This window comes from Amborella trichopoda, chromosome 4 (genome assembly GCF_054954075.1).
Source record: "Amborella trichopoda isolate Santa Cruz 75 chromosome 4, AtrichopodaSantaCruz75HAP2 v2.0, whole genome shotgun sequence".
In the NCBI taxonomy this organism is placed as follows: domain Eukaryota; kingdom Viridiplantae; phylum Streptophyta; class Magnoliopsida; order Amborellales; family Amborellaceae; genus Amborella; species Amborella trichopoda.
This window is the reverse complement of record NC_142339.1, coordinates 37,502,273-37,528,261: the sequence shown is the minus strand read 5'-3', so window position 1 is coordinate 37,528,261 and position 25,989 is coordinate 37,502,273. Positions and strand designations below refer to the sequence as shown.

General features: G+C 34.5%; 1 protein-coding gene across 4 annotated transcripts in view; it reads right to left on the bottom strand.

The window, feature by feature from the left end:
* Window positions 1-21,502: 21,502 nt before the first annotated feature.
* The window catches only part of LOC18423830 (thioredoxin domain-containing protein 9 homolog), a 52,609-nt gene continuing 48,122 nt past the window's right edge, over window positions 21,503-25,989 (bottom strand). For all 4 annotated transcript variants that reach the window (XM_088865130.1, XM_088865129.1, XM_006828427.4 and 1 more), the window contains 2 exons: window positions 22,004-22,162; window positions 21,503-21,914 (listed from right to left, as the gene is read on the bottom strand). In XM_088865130.1, the coding sequence (XP_088721256.1) occupies window positions 21,732-21,914; window positions 22,004-22,162 (342 nt within the window). In that variant the 3' untranslated portion in view covers window positions 21,503-21,731. The remainder of the gene's footprint in view (window positions 21,915-22,003; window positions 22,163-25,989) is intronic.

The window sequence follows — 25,989 nt, the reverse complement described above, 5'->3', positions numbered from 1 at the left end:
TCTTAGATCCGATGTCTCAAAGTATTTTATTTTTATTTATTTTTATACAAATTGTATGGATATAAAATTTGGTGTGTGCCATATTCTCATTGAGGCGCACCTATAAAAAATATTAAAAATAAATTATTGATAAAATATAATGACCAAAATACCCCTTGAAATTTTCAAAGGTATTTTGGTTATTTTATTTTATTGGAAATAATGTTTTTATATTTTTCGCTAGTGCAAGTTTAATAAAGGATCGGACGTCCAAAATTTGGTGTCAAAATAGTTTATAGAAAAAAAATTAAACATAAAATAATGTAGAGACGTGACATAGTGATTGTGGCAATCTTAGCCCTCCATTCAGAATGGACGGTTGGATAAGGGGAAGTACATAAGGTTTATGCTGTAAGGGAAGCACAAAAAGCTTGCCTGAAATGAATGCATTTTGATTTCACTTGGTTAGGAATATAGTATATTCCAACTTCCAAGTGACAATAAGGACTGTGGTTTATCAACGCAGTGGTGTGGGAGGGAGAGTAATTAATCATGTATCTACTCCCCTCCTTCACTTCTGAATCCACGATATTAGTAAAAATTCATAGAACGCAGATGAAATCAAACTCGAGATCAGAGAGGGGAGCCTATAATTGTAGGTAAGACCACGTGAGGTCTCATAGCCATACATGTCAACATCTTCCAATTGGCTATGACGGTTGAGCATAATAATAAGTTACATCCATACTCCCACTTTGAGTATGACCTTTAAGACAATATATGAGGGCCCACACTTTTCGGCATTAAGTAGGGATGTTGTCGTGTGTGTAAGCCGACGTGCATCTAAGCCACCATGCGTGTAGTGATACCGCCGTGTGTGCAAGAGATTTCACCGTGCGTATAAGCCGTCATGCTTGCAAGTGATACCGTCGTGTGTGCAAGGGATGTCGCCTTGCATGTAAGCCGTCGTGTGCATAAGTGATACCGCCATGTGTGCAGGGGATGTTGTCGTACGTGCAAGTGATACCACCGTGTGTATATACGTGACGAGGATACCGTCATGCGCATACCGCCATGGGTGTCACAGCCATGCACAAGACCATTGTGTGCGTCACCACCGTGTGTGTCACAGCCGTGCACGTCACTACTGTGCGTAACACCGCCACATGCGTCACTACTATGCGTGACACTGTTGTGCGTGTCACTGTCGTGCGCAACACCACCGTGCACATCACTACCATGCGCGACACCGCCATGCGCATTACTGCCTTAGGCGACACTGCCGTGCGCGTTGCTGCCGAGAGTGAATGTATAGGGCCATCCAGGGAACTTCTATGGGTGTCATGTGGCACATGTTCATCACTTGTATGCCACTGTAAGCCACCTGGATGCCACTAGATGCCACGTTGTACCCCTTGCATGCCACATGCATGCTGCCTCCCCCTCTTTGCTTATATAACCCCCTTCACACCCCTCTCAAGAGTTTTTGCTCTCTCTCTCACGACCTTCCTTTCAAAAACTTAGAATCTTAGGCTTGGCCATCCTTAGAAGATTGGCATTTAAGGGGAGCCTGTGTGGGGAACTCGGAGTTCTTTTGGATACAAGTAAGTAGATCTACCATCCATGATTTGTTTAATTGCTTAGTATGAAATCTAAGTATGCATGTGAGTGTAATTGTAAATATGGGGTGGATGTATGTTACTGAAATTATGCTAGATTGTGCCCTATTTTTCCAGAACTGTGACTCTTAATGGTGTGATAGTTTGAATCTTGAAGACACCTATGTTGGTTATAAAATTTAGTGGGAAGATACCCCTGTGAATCTATTTTAAGATGGAAAAGACTTTGTATTAATGCCTATTTTGGTTGGGAAGTTATCAGTCATTCTTTGCAGTATGCCAAAACTTTGAACTGAATTTCTAACAAACCTTGCATGTTTTTAATTGGAACTGTTCACTAACCAATATGTCTCTGATTGAGACCAAAACACTTTTAAATAAAATGCAAATGAGTCTATTTTCAAAATAGTTTTTGAACTATGACCAAATTCTCTATGGATTAGAAGTTATGCCCAATTTTCTAAGAGACTATCACATTGAAATTCCTGCTATTTTCTAGGACTATTATATGATTTTATGTGGAATTGTTTACTAAATAATATATCTCTGATTGAGGCCAAACTACTTTTAAATGAAATATGAGTGAATCTATTTTCAAAAGGGTTTCAGAACTATAACCAAATTCTTCGTGGATTGGAAGTTATGCCCAATTCTTTAAGAGACAGTCATACTGAAATTCCTGCTATTTTCTAAGACTGTTATATGCTTTTATGTGGAACTGTTCACTGATCAATATGTCTCTGATTGGGGCGAAACCCCTTTTAAATGGAATATGAGTGATCTACTTTCAAAATGGTTTTGGAATCATGACCAAAGTATTTGTGGATTGGAAGTTATACCTAGATCTCTAAGAGACTGTCACACTGAAATTCTTGCTATTTTTCAGGACTGTTATATGATTTTATGTGGAACTGTTCACTAATCAATATGTCATTGATTGAGGCTAAACCACTTTTAAATGAAAGATGAGTGAGTCTATTTTCAAAAAAAATTTGGAACGATGATGAAATTTCTTATGGATTGGTAGCTATGCCCATTTGTCTAAGGGACTATCATACTGAAGTTTCTGCTCTCTTGTGAATTATTGTACTAAGACATGCTTATGAATTATTGACTATGCATGGTTGAAATAAGACATGCCCATGAAATAGTTAATGCTTATCAAATGGTGAATATTTATGAGATATTGAATATGTATGGTTGTAATAAGACATGCTTATGAAATGATGAATATGCATGGTTGTAGTTAGACATGATTATGAAATGGTGAATGTTTATGAATTGAATATGCAAGGTTGTAGTAAGACATGCTAATGAAATGGTGAATGTTTATGAAATGTTGAATATGCATGGTTGTAATAAGGCATACTTATGAAATGGTGAATGTTTATGAAATGTTCAATATGCATGGTTGTAATAAGACATGCTTATGAAATGGTGGATGTTCATGAAATGGTGAATGCCTATGTGATAGTGAATGTGCAAGGTTGTCATCAGACATGCCTCATATGTGATATGAAGCACTATGCAATGGGTCATCTATTAGTAGTACGATATGGTATAATAAGAATGTGATATAAGGCACTACGTAATGGGTCATCTGTTGGTAGTGTAGTGTAATGTAATGTGATATGATAAGAAAGTTGTGCTTATAGTTGAGATCTTTCCTTGACTACCCATGATAAGATGAGACTTAGAATGTGAATGTAAATATTTGGGTGGGTCGCGCCCCCCAAATCTATATGGCCACTACGCATTGGTTCACCCAATGGTAGAGTAATGCTTTCTCGACATAAGGGCATAAGGAGATGATCATGTCTTGCAAAGCCTCTGCCTGTCAAAAGCTCCAAAGCGTGCTAGGGACTATGTGTGTGTGTGAAGACATTACAAAATGGGTCATCCATTTTTCATTGTATTCCCTCCTGAAAAATGGTAAAAGTCTTAAGCAATGGAATTGGCTTGGCCTGATTGACAGGGCTTCTACTTCGGGAGTATGCGACATTAGGATTGCATATAGTTCATACATGTTTGTCTAAATTTAATGATCTATTATTTTAATGGAAAAGATTTGATAGACTGTTAGCTCATGGGATATCTAATATCTGATTTGTGCTTACTTCACCATTAAAGAAATCACTCACGACACACTGCTAATGAAATTGAGATACATGATTCCATGTTGAAACCTGCATGAATCTTGGAGACGATTGTAAATAACAGTGTACAGACAGGAATGCATGGCACTTTGATCTACTTACTGGGCTTCATAGCTCATTCTTTTGACTTTCTTGAATGTAGAGTGATAGGTCGCGGATCGAAGACCGACAGTTGGGTGATCGCGACTGGTGGTTGAAGACCCGCACTTGACGAAGAACTTCCTTTTGATTTTAAATGTTAGATGGAAGTTGGCCATATAGCGGTTTTGTTGTGAAGCTATGTATTTTTGTTGTTGGGCCTTTGGCGCCTTGGACAATTTGTAATACTCTGGAAATTGTATATTTTGGTTTTTGTTTCTCCAACTGTGTATGGTTGAGTTTGGAATTTGGCTTTCTTTCGTGGTTTTCTTTGATTTCGTCTTAAAAAACAAAATAGGGGCGGGGCTATGACACTATATCTTGTCATGAGGTTTTTCTCACGCTTTCACGAATATGCCTCCCATAACAAATGTCCAACATGTGGATTTTCACACTAATGCGGATTTGTCACTCATGAAAACTGACTAACTTAAAAAAATTTAAGTCTCATTAAGCTAATGTACCTTAGAATTCTTTTTACTGCTTTCCAATGAGCTATGTCGGAATTATTTTAATATCTACTAATAAGTCCTACGGCATAGCTCAAACTATGGTCTTGTATATCTTGCTGCATATACCAAGCTATCAATAGCTTATGCATAGGGAATGTTAGGCTTTTCTTGTTCTTATGCTGGACAATCCTTCTTAGACAACTTTGCTCCCTTTCAATAGGAGTAGACAATGGTTTACAATTTTTCATTTTAAATCTTTTAAGAACGGAGTCAAGATATCTCTCTTGACTCAAGCACAACATTTTTTATTTTCTATCTTTAGTTATTTTATGCCTGGGACATAAGATTCTTCTCTCATATCTTTCATCTCAAACCGAAAAGAAAGCCATGACTTAGTCTTATCAATCATTTATAAGTCATTTCCAACTAATAAGCTATCATCTACATATAATGAAAGTATTGTGAATTTACTCCCACTCTTCAAGACATACACACAGTCCAATCTATTTACTTCACATCCCGTCTGTAGGATGGTATCATGAAATGTTAAGTACCATTATCTTGAAGATTGTTATAAACCATATAACGACTTATTTAATTTATATACTTTATTTTCTTGGCCTTTAATTATGAAGCCCTCAGGTTGCTTCATGGAGATATTGTTTTTAGTTCACCATTCAAGAATGCAAGCTTATATCCATATGGTAAAGTTCTACGTTATAATATGAAACGAATGCCAAATTTATTCTAATAGATATAAACGTTACAACAGGGGAATAAGTGTCGACATAGTCGACTCCCTTTCTTTGGGTAAAACCATTGGCTACTAACGTAGCTTTAAATTTATCAATATATCTATCAGACTTTAACTCCTTTTTAAGTACCCATTTAGAACTTATGAGTTTTCTATCTAAAGGTAAATCACATAGATCTCAAACTTTATTTTTTTCAATAGAATCTAATTCTTCTCTCATGGCATTAAGTCATTCTTGAGATTTTGTGACTTCATAGCATTATTGAAGTCAAAATGGTAATGGATTTCATCTAAGTCAATAAGGTTGTCTACCTTCTCACTCATATAGACATAAAAATCATCAATGTATGATAGAGGAGCTCTGGACCTCTTTTGACCATTGAACATTTGGTGTGTGGGTACTTCAACATCATTATGTTGATCAAGGTTATTCGTATCCAATATAGGTAATGGTTATAAGTCATCTATGATATTAAGTGGATTATCATTATCCACTACATAGAGGTTTTTCTTCAATAAAATCTTCTAAGAACTCAGCATCTCTGTTTTTAACGAGTCCTTTATCTTTATGATAAAATCGATATCTGTTTGAACCTTCGAGGTATCTTATAAAATTACAAATTAGATTTTTGTTTTCTAACTTATTTCTATGCTGATATGGAATTAGGACATGTGCAGTCGACCCCACTTATTTAAGTTGGTTAGATTAGATTTTCTACGTGTCCATAATTCATAAGGGGTAAAATCTATTGCTTTAGTTGGAACCCTATTAAAAATATACATGGATGTGCTTATTCCTTTTCCCTGAAAGGTCTTAGGTAGACTAGCATGAGTCATCATGGATCTAGTCATTTCTAAGAGGGTTCTATTATGCCTTTCAGTTATTCCATTTTTTTGTGGCATAGTGGTATGCCTTTTAATACCATATTCTTAACAATAAGTATGAAAATATTTTGATGTGTATTCACCTCCCCTATCAGTTCTAAGAACGTTGATGTTCTTACTCAATTGGTTTTCTACTTCCTTTTTATATATTTTAAAAAAATTTAAAGCTTCTGATTTATGGTGGATTAGATAAACATATCCAAATCTAAAAAAATCATCAATAAAAGTGATGAAGTATGACATCCCTCTATGAGTTTTAACAATGAGGGGTCCACAAATGTCTAAGTAGACCACATTCAATAATTCATTAGCTCTCTCCCCTTTATTGAATAATTTCATAATCATTTTTCTTTACAAGCAGTACTGACAAATTGGAAATTCCACGTTATTTAGATTTAAAATAAGACATTTCTTCATTGACCTATTTATTTTGTCTTTTCCTAAGTGACCAAGCCTAAGATACCAAGTATATGCATCAACAACCATTACACAATCCATATAACCAAAATAAGTTGAAACTTTATTATCATCTTTCTCATTTATATGAAGAATGAATAAGTTGTGGTCATCAACCAAGTGTTTCCAAACAAAATTTGTTTATGCTTTTCGATTGATACTTTCAATGATCGGAAGTGGACTTCAAAGTCCTTTCTAATGAGCAGGAGATAGATACAATATTTCGCTACAAAAAAGGGACAAAATATATATAAGTTAATATAAGGTCTATTGCCCTTACATACAACCTACAAGTTCCTACACCTAATATATTAGAATATGTGTTGTTCCCTATGTAGATGCGTTTATCCCCAACTTTTATTTCCTTGAAGTCCTCGAAGATGCCTTTTGAGCTTGCAATATGCCGATTAGCGCCTGCATCTACCAATCATCCTTTGATGTCGTGGTTTGCTAGCAAGCACTCAGAAACCACACAAACAACTTCACACCTCTTGCTTCTATTTCTACTACTATTTGGATTTTGCGGGTATATATTACGTGGGCAGCGGTTCTTAAAGTGACCTGGCTAACCACATAAAAAGTATTTTGGCAGCCCTTGTTTAGTTTCTTGGTTATAGGACTTGGCTCCTCTATTTTTTTAACATAGTGGTCCTCTTATTAAACTTCTCTTGAAATTTCTGGTTGTTAAGCTTGAGTTGGCTAGATTTAGGAGGTCCTTAAGAAAACATGAGCTCACTTATTTTATCGTTATTCATGTGTTATTGCCCTAAGCCTAGTTGTATATTAGCCTAGTTGTATAGGTAGGTCCACTAATGTAAGCGATTTGGCATTCAACCTAAGTGCAATTGCTATCATCTTCCATGAAGGTGGAAGGCTATTTAAGACTGGAAACTTGCATGCGCTCAGGGACTTTATTCCCAGCAATGGCTAAGTCCTTAGTCATAATAAGCTTCTTGTTTACATGTTCCACTACATTGTCAACCTCCTTTATTTTAAATGAGTTATATTGCTTTAATAGCAATTGGATGTGTGTTTCAGAGGTTGAATCATATTTTATTTTTATTGCATCCAGCATTTTTTTAAATTTTTCATGATGTTCAAAAACCTTAATAAGGTCATCTTACATAAAAGTTAACATTGATGATTGTGCTATGAGGTCATCTTCTAAAAAAAATTCTACCTTTTTTTTTTCTTCTTTAATTGGTTTATCACTAACTACTGGTGGACCATCTTTTAGTACATATATGATTCTATCTTGGATTAGTAGATATTTCATCTTCCTCTTCCACATGCCAAAATCGGTTCCATTCATTTTTTCAACTCTAGAAAGTTCAGTCATTACAATTATATTAGCCATTTGCTAAATTATGTGTGAGAAACCTAATACTTTCTAAGTGCTAAAGAACCTAAACAAGCCACTAAAAATATTTATTATGTGGTCAATATATATACAGATAGAACTGCAATTATTTCATAAACAATATCAGTTATTACGTGGTGCCTTAAAAAAATTATGAAATAGGCAATCTCCCAATCAATAAGTAAGCATTACAATTATCAAAGATAATATAAATTCCCCTTTACTTTATTTTATTTGGGGTGCATGAGCAATATCAAGTTTATGTGAGCAAAATCAGCAATATTATCAAACAAATATATTCCAATGGCACAGGGAGTGTGAGCTTCTATATTTAAAAGAGAAGAATAATCCACTTGATATTGGGCTTCCAAGTAAATTTGGAAGAAAAATTAATAATAGAAATTTAAAATGATTGCTTTCAAAATATGAGTGGTTAAAAAAAATTATAGCACGTTAAAATAAGAAAGCACTATAGCGTCGCTAAAGACAATTAGGATTGAGTGAGAGAACAACTTTGATCCTTTTCTCTTATTCATAATCAGGAAACCTATTGGATTTCTTCTGACGGCAAGATTTTTTTTAGAGAGAGAGAAATAAAAAAAAGACAGAGAGGAAACCCTCGGTGAAAATGACACTTAAACTTAAGAGAGATAAATACTTTGACATATCGGTAATGAGATAAATCCTCACAAAGGTATTATGCCTATTATTTGGCCTACTTTGCAACCCTTGATGGGTTTAATGATAAAGATAAAAGTAACGGGGGAATTACAGAGACTTGCTTTGTGGCTTTAATAAGATAAACATTAACTTTATAAGAAAAGAAAACTAATTATGTCCACAAAGAAAAGGAATAGAGAAACCACCCCTTGGTTGTACGTGTGGACACGTACGGTGGTACTTTTGAGAGTAAAAATAACAAAAGGAAATCAAAAATTTAAAAAAAAATTAGAGATCCTACGTGATCCTTCCACAGCAACAAAGAATAGCAAACAGGCAGCGCCAATGGTATATAGAGTGCAGAAGGGACAAAGAAATCCGATATATATATATATATATATATATATATATATATATATATATATATATATATATATATATATATATATATATATATATATATATATATATATATATATATATATATATATTAAATGGACTTTGACCTTGCCCCAAGATGAATATTATTAGGGCTTCAAAAGAATTTTGTAGAAAAGTGTAGGATACGATATACACTTAGTGAATATCAAAAATCTAAATCACAATAATGGATGGCAGCCAACTATATTGGAGAAGAAAATATCATGCGTAGATCATGACAAACACGATAGTGAGATGAAAAATCCTAGAAGTTCCACCATTAAAAGAATATAATCCAAAACAAAAAGGAAAATAGAGCCTGGATGGCTTTGATACCAATGTTAGTAAAAATTGAAGGAGCACGGATGAAACCAAATCCAGGATCAAAGAGGGGGAATGTCGTGAGGCTAGTGATCGTAGAGCCCGAATTTTAATTAAGAGCAACCCAATAGAGAGAACGGTCACTTTCTAGAAGCCATGTAATTTGCCGTCTATTTTTTGTATCTCCTTCTCTCTGGCTTTCCATATTTATAAGGACAAGACGGGCCGCCATTCATCTTTCTCCAAAGGGTCTCTGAGAAAAATGAAAGAAATACCAATGTAATATTGTCGGGGTATGTATATTTTTATTTTCTTATTTTTCTACCCTTTTTATTTTTACAAATATCACTTACAAGTAGTCTTATTACAATAACTCATGCTTCAAAGAAAATAAAACCAAGATCTTAAAACCTTGATGCCACTAAACCAATTTTCTCATTTCTTTAAACAAAGAAAACAACCTTTGCTTCATATGATTGGGAATATAAAGACAATATAATTAAATATGCAAGAAACAAAAGATATGCAGGAGATTAACTCAACCGCTCTTATTACACCCCACGCCAAGTCACCACCATCCGATGGAACTGGATCAACGATAAACATTCAATCTCAACCGGGTAAACAAGTTTAAGCCAAACTCTTCAATGAAACTATAAACTCCTTATGATCATGAGACTTTAGACTTTAGGTTCAAACCCTCAAGACCTAGTCTAGGGTATCATCTTCTTAATACTACCCATGTGTGTGTGTGTGTATGAGAGAGAGAGAGAGAGAGAGAGAGAGTGAGAAGAGAAATTTTGGTGTAGAGATTTCATAGGTAGAGGTCATCTATTTATAAAGTAAGAATAGGATTAGCGTTTCTTATAGTTTTCCATGACTTGCTTATTTTTATGAGATTGAACATAAACCATTGATCTTAGGTGACTTGTGGGGTGCGAGATTTGAACCATCAATTTCATAGATGAGCCATCAATATTATGGAATGTGCTAGAACTTTTATCCGCATTTCCTAAACTATTTTCCCATCAATAAAAATTATATAAAATATTGTGCATTCCAAAATAATATACAAACCTTCTCATGCTTCCAAAAAAAACCATTCAAAGCTTCCACAAGCCAATTCCTTTTCAAAACACATAATACTTTGACTATAAGTCAAAGTATCTTATTCATCAAAAAGGAAAGCCCCCTAAATGGGTGGGGCGTGCCACCCATGAGAGTCTTTCATGAGCCCCACCATCTAGGCCATGGTGGGCCCATGTACACAATGGGGGGCCCATACAATTTTGACTATTTAAAATTCAATAAAAGAATTTTTAGATTTTATTTGAATATTTAAATCAATGTAAAATTAATATCTCTACTTTTATAAATCTAAATTAATAAATAAAATATTCAGAGATTTATAAAAATTCAAATAATAATTTTAAAATAATGTGTACCATAAAATAAACATAATTAAATTCATTAGATGGGTAAAGGATCCATATGGTCTAAGAATTAAATCAATAAAGATTAGGGTACTCCACCTTCAACTATAGAGTACAGACCATACTTGCTTTAAATAGATAAATAAAAGAATAGGGAAAATAAAAAAAATGAGAAATATATAAAAAAATATTATAAGGACATATTTGTACACTCTGCACTACGACAGTGCACTAATCGGCCAATTTTTAGAACAAACCGCTTATTAGTGTATTAATCAGCTGATTAGTGAACTAAAGGGTTAATTAATACTGATTTGCCCAATTAGTCGGCCGATTAGTGCATTAAAATAAAATTTCGACATACATGACCGCTGAAATCAGGCCAGATCAGTAATCGATCCCGAGTTAGGTTGGACTTTGTAGGTGAAAAAAGAGAATAGAGACATTAGGACTTCAGCCAGTCTTTGTCTTTTAATGGAAAGTAAAAGCAAGAATACACGTAACGCGCCTCAAAAGTCTGGTTACTTCTCGATCGAGAGAGAGATTTCACGAATGATTTGTTAGGACTTTAAAGACGCATGTCAAAGATATAATGCTTATGTCATGGGTCATGCAGAGACCTCATTGAGTGATTTCATGATCTCTGAGAGAACGAGAGGAGTTTAGCAACAATCCATGGAGAGAGAATTGAGAGAGAGAGAGAGTGTGTACTTTAGCCCAATGAGTAAAAAAACTTTTAGCATGAACCCATAGAGAGAGAAAATGTTTAGCACCAACCATTGAGATAGAAGTTTTAAGAGAGAGATTGACTTAGGATGAACTTCATAGTGTGTGTGAGAGAGAGAAAGAGTGTGTGTGAAAGAGAGAGACAGATTAGTTGAGCTAAAGCCCATAGAGATGGATTAGTTAGCAAAAACCAGAGAGAGAGATTAATAAATGGGCATGAACCCCATTGCGTGTGTGTAAATATTGGCATGTTCCATAACAACAAACCGCGTGAGCAATCATCTCCCAAAGCGTGTGCCCCATGGGCCATCTCACCTCTTTTTTACCTTTTTTCCATCATACAACTCACACAAATCACCTCTCGAACCAAAAACACAAAGAAAAAGACTTTTAACAAGAAGAAAAATCAATACAATCAAAATGTGAGAGAAATAGAAAAGCAAATGATAAAGTTGACCAGCATGGAAGCTTCTCTCACAAAACTCCTCATCCCCTTCTTCCCCATCACCACCTCTCTCTCTCTCTCTCTCTCTCTCTCTCTCTAGGTTGGCCAAGAAAAAAGGTGCATTGGCTACTAGAACTTGGAATATGATACGTTTAGCCTTGTTGAGGGCTAAGAAAGGTGGCATCTTCAAGAGGGGATTTATGGGGAACCTCAAGTTCTTAACCAGAGGCCCGCACCACTCGGAAATCACTGCTTACCGCCAGTTCTCGTTCCGCGACAGCCCGGCTGTCCATTGAAAGCTTCCGAGATCCATCGTCAAGTTTCCATGCATCAACCCACCCGTCACATTTGACAATGGGTACAATGATGACTACGATAACGACATCGACAGTGATGGTGTTGATAATCGCTATGGTGCTGGTTATGATTATGACCATGGTGATGATCATAGCCATCAGGGTTCATATTATAATGGTGATGGTGATGGTGATGATGATTGTGATTGTGATTGTGATCCTGGTGAATCAAAGTGTGATGCGTTGATTGATTCAAGGGCAGATGAGTTTATTGAGAGGTTTTATCAACAAATGAGATTGCAGCGCCAAGTCTCATTTTTTAAAATATAATGAGATGCTTCGTAGAGGGGTTTCTTGACGAAATTTTCTCAATTTTTTTCGTTAAGAATTTTGTCAATTATATTGTGCATTGGGAAATTTTTGGCGAATGTTAATTGTTCTGTGATTATATTCTCTGTTGGTAGCTCAGTGAATAATAAGATCTTTTGAGTAATTCTTATTGCTCTTTTATTTTTGGGTGCAGTTGGCATACGGATGCATCCGTAGCCGTAGTGGTAAGGTGCGCCTTCAAAATTTATCATGGTATATAATTTTGATGTAAAATGTTCTTAAGATTATCTCAAAATCTATTTTTATATCTAATTATAAAATTTTAAATTTCAAAAATGATTAAAATCAAGTAGATCTATAAACATATGAAAATCTTAAACATGGACGGTGTAGATAATATGTTGTAAAATGCATTATTTTTTAGACTTAAAATATTTTTATTTTTCATGGTCATATATCTCGATGTCGAGATGATCAATCAAAGGGTTTTTCAACATTAAAACTACCTTTTCCGATGGATTTTTGAGGTGCATCCATAGCTCTACATTATAAGTTTGCAACCTTATATAAACTTTTTCCTTTATTTATTGCTTCATATCTTCTTACTCTCATTTCCTGTCGTTTATTTGGCATGTATGCATATACATAGTTCACTTTAGGAGACTATCACGTTTGGTACGCTTGAAAACGTTTTCTAGAAAGCATTTTCACATGAAAAAATTCTCTAATGCGGTCATGGAAATATCTTTACATCAATTAGTTGCCAATTGATGTAATAATATGCACTAAGACCAATTGATGTAAAAATATCCCGTACTTGACCGCATGAGAGAATTTTTTCATGTAAAAAATATTTTCACGCCAACCAAACAAGGGATTGTATACTATAAGATCATTTACATTTAGTACAAGGAGGTCACAATCACCTGTATACATGTTTGAAAGGTCGGCAAGTCGACCCGGACTCGCCTGGTTCGACTCGAGAATCGAAAATCCCATGCCGGTTCCAGTAAAATGCACAAAACCGCTCTTGTCTAGAGAGAACCGAGCGGTTTTAAATAGTAAATAGCCCGATGACATCAACAACCGGCAGTTCTGATATCACCACTTCGATTCTGCACGTAAGAACCTCACACGTGCAGCATCACGTGGGACTAAATCACATGTGGCACATATTCCCAAACATCATTAAATGAAGATGAAATTTAAATATATACTATTAATAGGTAGTATAACATCACATGTAACGAGGAGGCGTGATGGTTATGACCTCAGCTTTCTTCCTTGATGTCCAAGGTCGAATCCCTTTGGGCATTGTTAATTGGGAGAATTACTAAAAACACCCCAAATTGTACTTTCTAAACACTTCACAACCCCCCCCCCAATCTCAAAAAATAATTTTTCCTCACCAAAATTTCTCAAAATTTAACTTTTATGACTAATACCCCCCCAATCTCAAAAAAATTGAAAAAAAGACAAGTTTGCCCTTCCCTTTTTAACCTACCAATTTTACACTCCAGCACGTATAGAATGCACTCCGGAGAATAGTTCAATGTTAAATAGGCAGTTTGGCACCTGTAAAATGCGCTCCGGCATCTTTAGAATTTACTCCGATAATTGATGAACTCACTCCGGCGAATAGCTCCGGCACTTGTAAAACGCACTCCGACACCATTAGAATACAATCTTGCATTTAGTGAACTCGCTCCGGCAGGTAGTTCACTCTAAAATAACAACTCTGGCCCTTGTGAAGAACGCTCCAACATGTGAAGAACATCGAACCGGCAATTTCCTCCTTAGAAATTTTGCAATTCGGTGATTCAGCGCATCACCCCGGCGATATGCTTCCTGGAAACATATGCACTCCGGCGAATACACTGAAGTAGTCCGACATAGTTGAATATGGCTGCGTCAAATAGTCCGGAGTTTTGGAGCTTCAATTTGGCAATTATGTTCTTGGCAGGTCAGTCCAGTCATGTCTCTGAGCGATATGGCGATTTGTTTAATGTGCAGACCGGTGATTTGTAATTTAACTCCGGTAATGTTACTACTGGAGTGGGTTCAATCCGGTGTTTTAGATATTCGATCCGGCATATTGTTGTCTCATAAGTACTCCAGTAATTTACGAACTCAGTCCGATGAAGGTTTATTAGGGCCCATCCGAAGGATTTGGTCGTATGTTCAAAGTACAAAAGGGGTATTTTTGTCAAACAAAATATACCTTTCTCAGTTGGGGGGTTATTAGTTAGAAAAGATGGTTTTTACCAAAAAGAAATGAGTAAAGATTGGGGTGGGGGTAAAGTGTTTAGAAAGTACAATTTGGGTTGTTTTTAGTAATTTTTCCTTATTAATTTTTGTTGTATATAGCGGTGGTTAATTTTTGTTGTATTTAGCGGTTAAATTATTTTTGTTGTATATAGCGGTATAATTATTTTTGTTGTAAATAATATAAAAGGCATAAAAAAATGAAAAATAAAAAGTTTATTCTATTTGAAATCTCTATCGTTCTACTAACAATCATTTCACTAAATTTATTCTAAAAACCTAAAAAATTAAATTTTTGAAAAATTAAAGTGTTATTTTGAAAATATGTACGCATTTTATTAATTTCTACATTGATAACCAAATCTTTTATTTTATTTATTAATTTTTACATTATAAATCATGTAATGTACTATTTTTCTTACAGCTGTCAACAATACATTTTAAATTAGATAATATTATAAAATATTTTGAATTTGTTATTATTTGTATAATAAAATAATTATAAAATGTAAGCTAACAATTTTAATTTCTGTATATAATATTATAATTAGTTAGGTTGTAACAATTTTGGATTATAGTTAGTTAGGTTGTAATAATTTGGACTTTTTTGGCGGATTAGGGTTTTTTGCCGATTCGAGATTTTAGTGGCTACCCTTTCATTGATTTAGTCTACTCTTTATTATAGTCCATATATAATTATATATTTTATCCATGATAATTTTATGTTTTTTCTTTTATGTAATGAAAATTTAATGATTAACATAAGTTTATACGGGGAAAGAGCATCTCAATATTCACAAATTGATAAAAAAAAATGAAAGTTAATAATGTAGTACCCTCAATTATTATTGGATTCCTAAAAGAGAACATTTATAAAGAATTTTAATAATTTTTTTGGACTTTTTTTAAAGCTTAATCAGACCGATTCGGCCGATTCTCGATCCGGATCGACGATTTACCGATCCAGATGGGTTTTTGGAGTTCCGATCCTGGGCACCGATCAGTTTTTTAAACCACTGCCTGTATGTGAAATCTGACAGCCTGGGTTGTGATACAAAGTTCAAAAAATTTCCATTTTGAACTTGGAGTCTTATTTTTTATTTGGACTTTTAGCCTAGTTAATTGGACACCTTCTGAGATCATCCGACTTCACATATAATGGCCACATTATAACTTCGTTACTAAATGTAAAAAAATAATTTTATTGTATGCCTTTCCATCAATTAGTTGCAAGGTGGAAGTGTTGGATACGTGTGGCCATTAAAGGACTTATAAGTGCATGTAATTGAACTTATTGATAACAGAACATGAACTCAGTGTGAGTTGTTCCTGTTGGACTATACTAAGCAAATGATGTTTGCTGATACGAGATTGATCTTGACGAGCTAAGTCGGTCAGTTGAAAAAAACTCATGTTACCTGAACATAGAGATTAAAATAGATTTTTAGATAATCTTAAGAATATTTTACATCAAAATTATATGTTATCATGAAGGTGTCTTAAATGGATTGTTTAAGGTTGCAACCTTATGGAAACCACACCCATATATATATATATATATATATATATATATATATATATATATATATATATATATATATATATATATATATATATATATATATAAGCAATGATTTCATGCAACGATTGCATCATACTATAATTCAATGACACTTCTAAAAAACCATGTTTATGTTATTTGTATGACCCAAAATTTGGCACACACTCTCTTCATCTCAATTATCAATCCCAAAACAAAACAAAGTTCAATTTGAACTCTAGATATGGTCAAAATAAGTCCCTTCCAAAAACGAATCTAAACCATTCATTTGGTGAATTTCAAGATCTTAGTTTTTATACACTCAAAATCATTTTTTTCTTTTTTAACATTGTTCAACTAATGATAATAAAGTCATCCAAAAAGATTAGAATCAAAAAATCCTTCTAAGGCCTAGATCTAAGCATCTCATCAAAATGAACGGCCTATGTTAATTGGGCTAAAAAAGTACTTTCTAAGTTGTGTTTTCAATTTTTTTTATTTTTTGGTGATTGTTTATTAGAATGAAAAGAGTGTATATTTCAAATTTTGGATCAAACAAATGGCCATAACATGGTTTTTGAAGGTTGTTGCATTTTATTATGATGCAACCATTGTATGAAATCATTGATATATATATATATATATATATATATATATATATATATATATATATATATATATATATATATATATATATATATATATATATATATATATATATATAATAATGATCCTATGAAACACTCCCACACCCATATGTGTAGGACCCCAAAGGATCACCTATAAATTTGGCACAGATCTCTAGAAAAGTCAAGTCCCACACCCATGTGTGTAGGGCCCCAAAGGATCACCATTAAATTTGGCACGGATCTATAGAAAAGTCAAGTCCTACACCCAAATGATAAATTTTCTAGAGATCCGTACCAACTTTAATGGTGATCCTTTGGGGTTCTACACACATGGATGGGGGAGGGTCCTATAGGATCATTACTCAATATATATATATATATATATATATATAAGGCTTCTGTGAGCCATGGGCTCACAAGAAAACAAGAGCCCAATGGCTTAGATTGAATATGGGCCGATCTAACGATCAAATATGCGTGATAGTATTTGAATTTTAAGTTTTTTTTTTTATAAATCTAAATCATTTAAAATTTTAGACATCTGTTGATAAAAATAGGTGAATATTCGAAAAATATTAAAAAAATATTTTACATGAAAACAAATGACCAAAATACCCCTGTAAATTTTTAGGGGTATTTTGGTCATTTTTAATTTTGCAGATTAGTTTTTTTACATTTTTATTAGGTGCGGCTTGATGAGAAGAACATTCATCTAAAATTTCAAGTGATTTGATTTGTAGAAAAAAAAAATTAAAATTCAAACACTCTCGACTGTCATGTCGGCCCAAATTCAATCTAGACCATTGAACTTATACTATTCAGTGAAGCAGTGGGCTCACCCTAGCATCTTCCTATATATATAAGCATCATGTGAAATCTAAGCAGTATTGAAGACTGAAGACAAAGCAAAGGCAGCAAAAAGAAGAGTTTGTTCTTATGCCCTTTCTGGTTCTAAATAGAAAAGGAAGTGATGACGAAGAAAGGGGAGAAGTCTTTTTATAGGCATCGATGGATGAGTTCCAGCTCATAAACACTATATTAACACTCCATGCATATCAAACAACTGTGTTCTACATACAATTGTCAAAAATACTCAAAATGCTATCACAATTTATGGAAAAGTTAAAGTCCTGAGGACGAAATTTAGCCTCATGTATAACAAATGTGTCACAATTACTATAAATAAAACATAAATATAATCAATAAGAATATTTAGCTTTTTTGAATAAATTCATCCAAAGATTTTTCCTTTTTCAAGATGCAACATATCAAAGAGCAATTTGATGAATTTCCATTTGTTGTCAAGGGTTCCCTCTCATATATTCTATATTACGATTGCATGTATATCAGACTATGTTTTACATATAATTGTCAAAAATACTATGGACATTTTCACTATTTTTGGAAAACTTAATAATCACTCCCAACAATTTGATGAATTGTAGCTCTATACAAATTAAATGCGACCGAGGTAATTTATGTCAAATTTACCTACAGTGAAATGACCCTGCCACAAATAGTGGCCTGAGACCCCATAGAATCGCCGTCAGTCACAATTTAAATCTCGAGTTAAACACCAGTCCCCGTACCATCTATCTCTCTCCCTCATGCCCTCTCTCTCTCCCCCCATCAAAATGTCCTCTCTGTCCCTCTCTGTAAAGAAATTGCCCCAAAAGCCCCATTCAAGCAAGGGAAAAGTTTATATAGAGCCGAGGCTCTAAACAATAAAATTTGAGCTTACCTTGAAAAGTTTACTAGAATAGGTTGTTTTGATGCCCAAATATCTTCAAATTGATCATCTCGAGATCAAGATGCATGGACATGAGAAAAAAATGGATTTCAAGTTTTGGATATGGTGTATTTTGTAACATATTTTTAGACCGTCAATTTCCAATATTTTCAAGTTTTCATAGATATGTCGATCTACACTATTTTTGAAACTATGAACTTTATAAATAAATATGAAAATATATTTTAAGGCTATCACAAAGATTTTCAGTAATAAAACCACATTTCTCGACAATTTAAAGGTAGGCTCTTATTTGATTGTTTAGAGCCTAGGCTCTATACAAACCGCACCCTTCAAGCAAACATTGAGTAAATCTAGGCCGTATTAGTCCTTTTTTAGTGTATTCATTATGACTTCTCAAAATTTGCTCCTTGGACATCCTTTCATGTTAAAACGAGCAAACATTGAGAAAATGTAGACCGTATTAGCCACTTACCCACATAGGATTCACATTTGCATGTCCAATCTCATAGTAGTAAGCCTTCAGTTCTAGCCAAGATGGAATGTTTGCTTCTTTCTCTTTCTACTGATAATGCTTATTATTTACAGGGAGAATCCTCGAAAGATAAATCCTGCTGTTCCTCCCCACCATTAACTCCTTTATTGTCATTCGACAACAAGAGAGAGAGAGAGAGGTGCAGGGGAGCTGCTAATTAGGGGTTTCAACTGAGCCTTCTAATTAGGGGTTTCAACTGAGCCTTTAAGACCATTTTTTTAGAGAGAGAAAGAAATGTCATTTTATCCTACCATTTTATCCTACCATAAATCAAGAACTCGTGATCTGAACTGTCCATTTTATTATTCATGCCATGTATAGGGTATTTTAGAAAAGGGAAAATATCCTATTATTCTCTATTTTTAACTTCTAAATCTCATCAGACCCAAGAATTAAAAATATTATTTATAAGCAAAAAAGACTCCATCTTTTCTATCTTCCAACTCCCTAAACCCTTTTGATCATGTATTATTGACTTCAACAACTTATGAAATGACTCTTTCTCTCTAAAACTCCATTTCTCTCTAAAACCCAAACTCCGTCTCTCTCTCTCACATCATCGTCTCTCTCTCTTTCAAAACTCCATCTCCCTCTCTAAAACTCAAACTCCATCTCTTTCTCTATCTAAACCTCCATCACTCTTTAAAACCCAAACTCCTTCTCTCTCTCTCTAAAACTCCATCTCTCTTACACACATAAAAAGTTGTGCTCGTATTCGAGCTCAAGCTAAACCCTTTGGCTGCTAAACTCATCGAGAAATGAAGAGAGAGAGAGAGAGGGAGTTTTAGAGAGAAAGAGCTGAAGTTTGAATAGAGTGTCATTTTAACTTTGTTTGGATCAAAAATTTATGGTCAAAAGAATCCAGGAAGTTGTAAGATAAAAAAGATGGAGACCTTTTGCTTAAGAGTAATATTTTCAATTCTTGAATTTCATGAGATATAGAAATTAAAAATAAAAGATAATGAGATACTTTCCCTTTAGAAAACGCTCTTCATTGGACATGCATCAATATATAATCGACTAATTTCCAAATGAACGGTTTAAAACAAAGTTTCCCAAACAAGTCGTCGTCGAACAAAAGAAAGTGAATCGATAGGAATCCCTGACATATTACCAAACATAGGAAATTAAAAATCTGTGAAAGTTCTTTCCATGAAACTTAAATTCATGGGAAATAGATTTCCCATAAAAAATAATTTTTCTCTAAGCGAGCCCTACTGGAAATCATAGATTCCCAAAATGGTGTGGAGATAGTATATTGATACATGACGTGCACATAATTAGAGAAAACAGAAGAATTAGTGATGAATGCACCATGTAAACCAAACAACGAAATAGAAGTGGACTACCCTTTCTTAAGTTTCCCAATCTAAGCTCCAATTTTGACAGACCATTTAAACACGAAATATTATTATTATTATGCATGAAGTTTGCATAAGGTTATGGCTTAAGGCCCACCTTCAGGCTTTGTCATAAGATATAATTTTGGTGTACAAATTTTTACGATAGCCCAAGAATCTTTCATATTTAATTACAAAATTTTAAACTCCAAAAATTGTTCATATTTAGTTATAAAATTTTAAACCCCAAAAATTATTCAAAGAATCTTTCATATTTAATTACAAAATTTTAAACTCCAAAAATTGTTCATATCTAGTTATAAAATTTTAAACCCCAAAAATTATTCAAAACAAATCCAAAAATTATTCAAAACAAACCGTTCTTTATTATAGAACAAAAAAACCTTAAAAATAGATGGCCCAGATAATATGTTGCAAGATGTAATTTCCGGACTTGAAATCTTTTTTTTTTTGTTCATATCTGTATACCTCATTGTGATGAACAATTCAATGGTTTTCCAATGTTAATATAGATTTTTTGACTTTTGAGATGCACTCTAATACGACAAGGTGCGAAACTTGTATAAACTTTTTCCCATTATCCTTGCTCTCTCCATAAGAAAATAGATTTTAAGCACCGATTGGTCATGTCCAGCTATTCACTAGTAAAGGCCCGTTTCTTACCCCCCCATATTTGAAATATGCCGCAAAAGAAAAAGCTCCCCCACCTGCTAGAAAACACATATATTGGCCTTATTTCCAAATATACCTACTCAGGAACCAATCTACGAGTGTCCAAACTGTGCCTCCCAGATTTCATGAAACGGCTTATATTTAGACCCATTCCTAAAATATAATCAATAGATGCTGACGAAATTTCAATAATCACTGGAATCACATGTAAAGCTTAGGGATGGCATATAATTTATTAATTTATTTAAGCTATAACTCTTATACTTTCCTTAAATTTAAGATGGGTCAAAAAATGATGCAAATTTCAATTACTTTTAGAATTTAAACAAATATGCATACTTCATTAGAATATATCAAGGGGAATTAAGAATCCAGGCACTTCTCATAATCCTCCTTGGGTAAGGGATAAGAAACAGTCCTGGAATAGTATCAGAAAACAGGTAGTACAACCCATTTTAATAACTCCCATTCTTGTGTAAGATGGTCAAAACAATATGCCTTGACATCTTCTACTGAAATGGGAAAACGATACAATAATAAAATCTCTATCTAATCTGAGTCAGAAGAGTCTGCATTTGCAGTCTGACGAACACTTCTTTTGGTTGTTGCACTGGAACCGGCATGACTTACCAATGATTCACCCTCAAAAATAATAACTTGAGATTTAGCAAGCCTCTCCTCAAGCTCTTCTGTACTGAACTCATCAGTCCCACCAAGCTCATCAAATCCAACCTGATATCCAATAACAAAAGTCATCTATATTGGTGATTTATGACAAAAATAGATTCATGTGAACAACTGATGTATTTTCTTTCACATACCACATAATCTTCGACTTTGGCATGCTTTATAAGGGCCAGGGTTGGAAGCACCACTATTTTAAGCTTTTCTGCTAAGAATGGACTTTTCTCCGCATTGATTTTCACAAAACGCGTCTCTATATGTCGCTTTGCCAATAAACCTAGATGCTTGTCCATCACCTACAGAAAAATATAATGTTAGGTCATTTGTTCATGCATGAGAGACTCTTATTATTTATGGCTGCTAACCCGTTTCTTCTTTCTTTTTTTTTAACGAACAAACTTGTTTCTTTCTCCAACCTCATTTGCTAACCAGCTTCAGGCATGCAAAAAGTTATACATTCCCACAATTTATAGTTCCTTGGGAAATGTCCATATACTTGTTGGTTAAGTGTGCATCATTGTTCTGTTAAGGGTAATTTATACTATAGAAAATAACAAACATCTTAGTGATACGAATGTCAGAATTCAACTACAGTCCATCAGATATTCACCAGAAACATCATTGCAGTGCTACTGTGCTGAGGGAAACCATTCTAGCATCCAGATAAATGACTGGAGAATGAAATGGATATTTTTATCGGTGCACAGGAATGCGAGGAGTGAATCTTGATAAAATCTATGCAACATCTCAAGCTCACGGAAGTAAAGAAACAAAAGCAAATAAAGGTGTTTGATAAACAACATAAAATGCTTTCATGCACATCACGCATTTTTGCACACGCATGCATGCACAGGTGTGCCCACACACTGATGTACATGTTTTATTGTAAAAACATAGTAGTATAAAAGTGGAAACCCAACACAAATGAATACTAGTATGGGTACAGGAGTCAACTGCAATAAGTACGACATGTTATTTCCAGTAAGTAAAATATGCACCACATTCTGATCTAGCAGAAAAGCTACTCATCCTGGATGTCAATGACATCTCAACCACTTACACTTCACAATAAAAATATTAACTTATGGTTTAAAAAGATACATTGTTTATGAGCCCACAAATTTAGAAATAGCCCGCTAGAAAATATTGAGTACTTTTGTCGGTGTACGAGTCATGCAGACACAGCTCTGATTCCTCCTGACAACAAAGGCAGGAACTCGGAAGGACAAGTCAGTTGGAGAACATACACACACACAAAAATGTCCAGTGGCTGGCAGAGTGAGAGGGAAGGAGGCATGATGCCAATAAAATTATATTTCAGGAATTATAAGTAATTAGTTAAACCATAAATAACCAATTTCGTCTCTTCATAAAACTAATGGTCACCAAGCTAGTAGCGGACATAGTTAGAATATTACCACTTCTAATCATTTTTACCTACTGTGCACATGAATACAAAAAACTCAAAACTTTTTGTTGGTCCATCATAATAAAATTTCTCTTTTAAGAACTGATATTTCGCTCTTTTTTATGAGTAAAGTGATACTTTGCAATTTGAGATATAGTAATTCAAGACCTATATAATCTGAATTCTGGGCACCTTTGAAGGATTTGGTTCGCACTCAATTAAATATGGGAGGTTGATATGAGTATGGAGCAATCATCCATGGCCTGGCACAGGATCAAGAGAGTCGGCTGAGAGTTCCATAGAGGCCTATCAATTTGTAATGGCTGCAATCAAATTTGGACATGACATGTAATGAAGTAATTGCTTCCTAAGAACCACCTTTCCCATCATCATGAGCTATGGTGCACGGATACGGGTACGCGTGTCGGTGTAGGACACAGGTACAGGGTTTTGGATTCTTTGAGCGGTAAAAAGTAGGATCGACACAGCTAAAATATAACATATATATATATATATATATATATGATGGACACATAGACTAGCAAAAAATTCACAATATTCAATTCATGATATCACAAATCCATCATTGGTTTGGAAAAAGAAAAACTCTAAACTCCTTTGTAACCATTATTTGCCAGGGACCACATGTTTGCAACTCTTTTTAATGGATATTCTTGTCTTATTTTGGAGAGTTGGGTTTTTTCTAGAGAGAGAGAGAAAGAGGAGGTTCATGTTCCACACATACCATGGAAATTCTCAACAGCAAAAAGGTTTCAAAACTTTTGTTGTTCAAATATTCCAGCAAGAATCCAACGTATCAGCAGAAGGATCTAGCAAAGTTTGGGGAACATTCCAGTGAAAAAATTGGGAGGTATTAGGGTTGGATGCTTTGTGTAAAGGATACATACCTCCTTAGGGTTTAAAAAAGGAGCTTAACATTAAAATAATATAAAGTCATTTCTAATATATTCTAATGTGGGATTCTTCAAAGAGAAGAATCTGATACGCTATGATAAGAATCCATGTGTTGGATACAGCATGTCTACATTAACAAGGAATGTAGTTTTCAAGATTCTTGAACTGGAAGAATGCAAGCAAATCCAGAAAAATCCACAGCCGTATCCATGTCCATAAGTCTCCGACATAGGTACGGGACCCTTGACGAAGAATCCATGTAACATAGAAATGAATTTGATCATGGGAGAGCAGTGGGAGAGATCTTTCTATAGAATTGTGGTGGCCATACCTAAGGCCTCATCACGTCATCAAGTGTGGTCTATACCGACCCTGGAGAGTCTCAATGAAATATTGACAATGGGTCACTTACAATGGCGGAGGCTCTTACTTCCAAACCGGTCTATCATGTTTTGGAAGGAAGTTGAATCAGTTGACTACCTCTTAGTTATTGCAGGCTAGCCAGGTCAAATTCAGTCCTTTATCCACCAGTTATTTCAATGCTGAAGAATGTTGCAGCTCTTTTGGTGTACTGGCCTAAAGTGCCTATTTAGAAAATATCTTATACAAAATAGTCTATGACCACATCACAAAGAGGCTCACAGAAGTCATCATAGTAGGAACCTAGTCAGACCAGCTCTCATTGGCATCTAGGTTGTGGATTTCTTACAAGCAGGAAGATGGTTTGTAAATTCTACTTTTATAATCTGCACCTAGGGGATTTTTGAAAGTCAGAGATTGATTGTTGCTCAAGGGGAAATCCAGGGCTAATAGCTGTCTGATGCAGCCTTCTTGACATAAAGGGGTAGTGACCAAAGTTTTCAAGACCACTAGGGCAATATGATTCTACAAAGGCCAAATATAGAGCACATTTTACAGGTCCAAACTTGCCCACGTAAAGTTACAAGTCAAAGAGGCGGTCCGCTTTTTGAAACAATGCTATTAAGTAGACCTCGAATGAGATAAGTCGTTCACGGCTGGCAACATCAATCTTCGGATAAGAGCATGACTTTGTTCTGTAATATGGCACTGGGAAGGCAGATGCCTTCGCCAAAGGAGTTTTTGAGAGACATTTTGTCAACATCACATTGACATTCAGGAAATGTCTAATATGCATTCTTGTTTGCCTTTTGATTGATGCTGATGGTTTCTGATGTCTAGAAAGTTGAAAATAAGGTGCAGCAAGGCCATTATATACAGTCAGAAACTTTGTAGTTCAAAATGCATAAGAAGGTAACTGGATTGAATAAAGAACTCAAAAACAAGATCATATATTTGCAATTCTTAGAAACAATATACGAGTATTTGAAAACTTGAACTTGGTCCTAAAATCAAACAAAGCCAAATTGAGTCAACTCACAAACACAAGAAAACTCAGTGAGTTTTTCAAATTTTAGAGTGAAAAATTTGTAAAATCAAAATCATCCACATTGGGATTCCATCCCAACCCATCATACAAGTAATCCAATATGCCATACCATCTGAAAGAACAACATTTCAGTCAATTTTTCATGGAGAAATATATAAAAAGGAAAAACTTGCTCACATCCTGAGCTTCCAGCATTGGCTACATCTTGAAACTTTTGTTTAGTTTTTTTCATATCCTAAGGCTTTCATTATAATGCTCGCTGACGGGACAAATTGAGTTGACGTATTGACGTAACCTAAGACCAACCACTCGCTACCCTTCAATTAGAATACTCTAATCACGTTTGGAGACTACTTTAAATTAAAGTAAGGCTAATCTGTTTACGCTCCGAT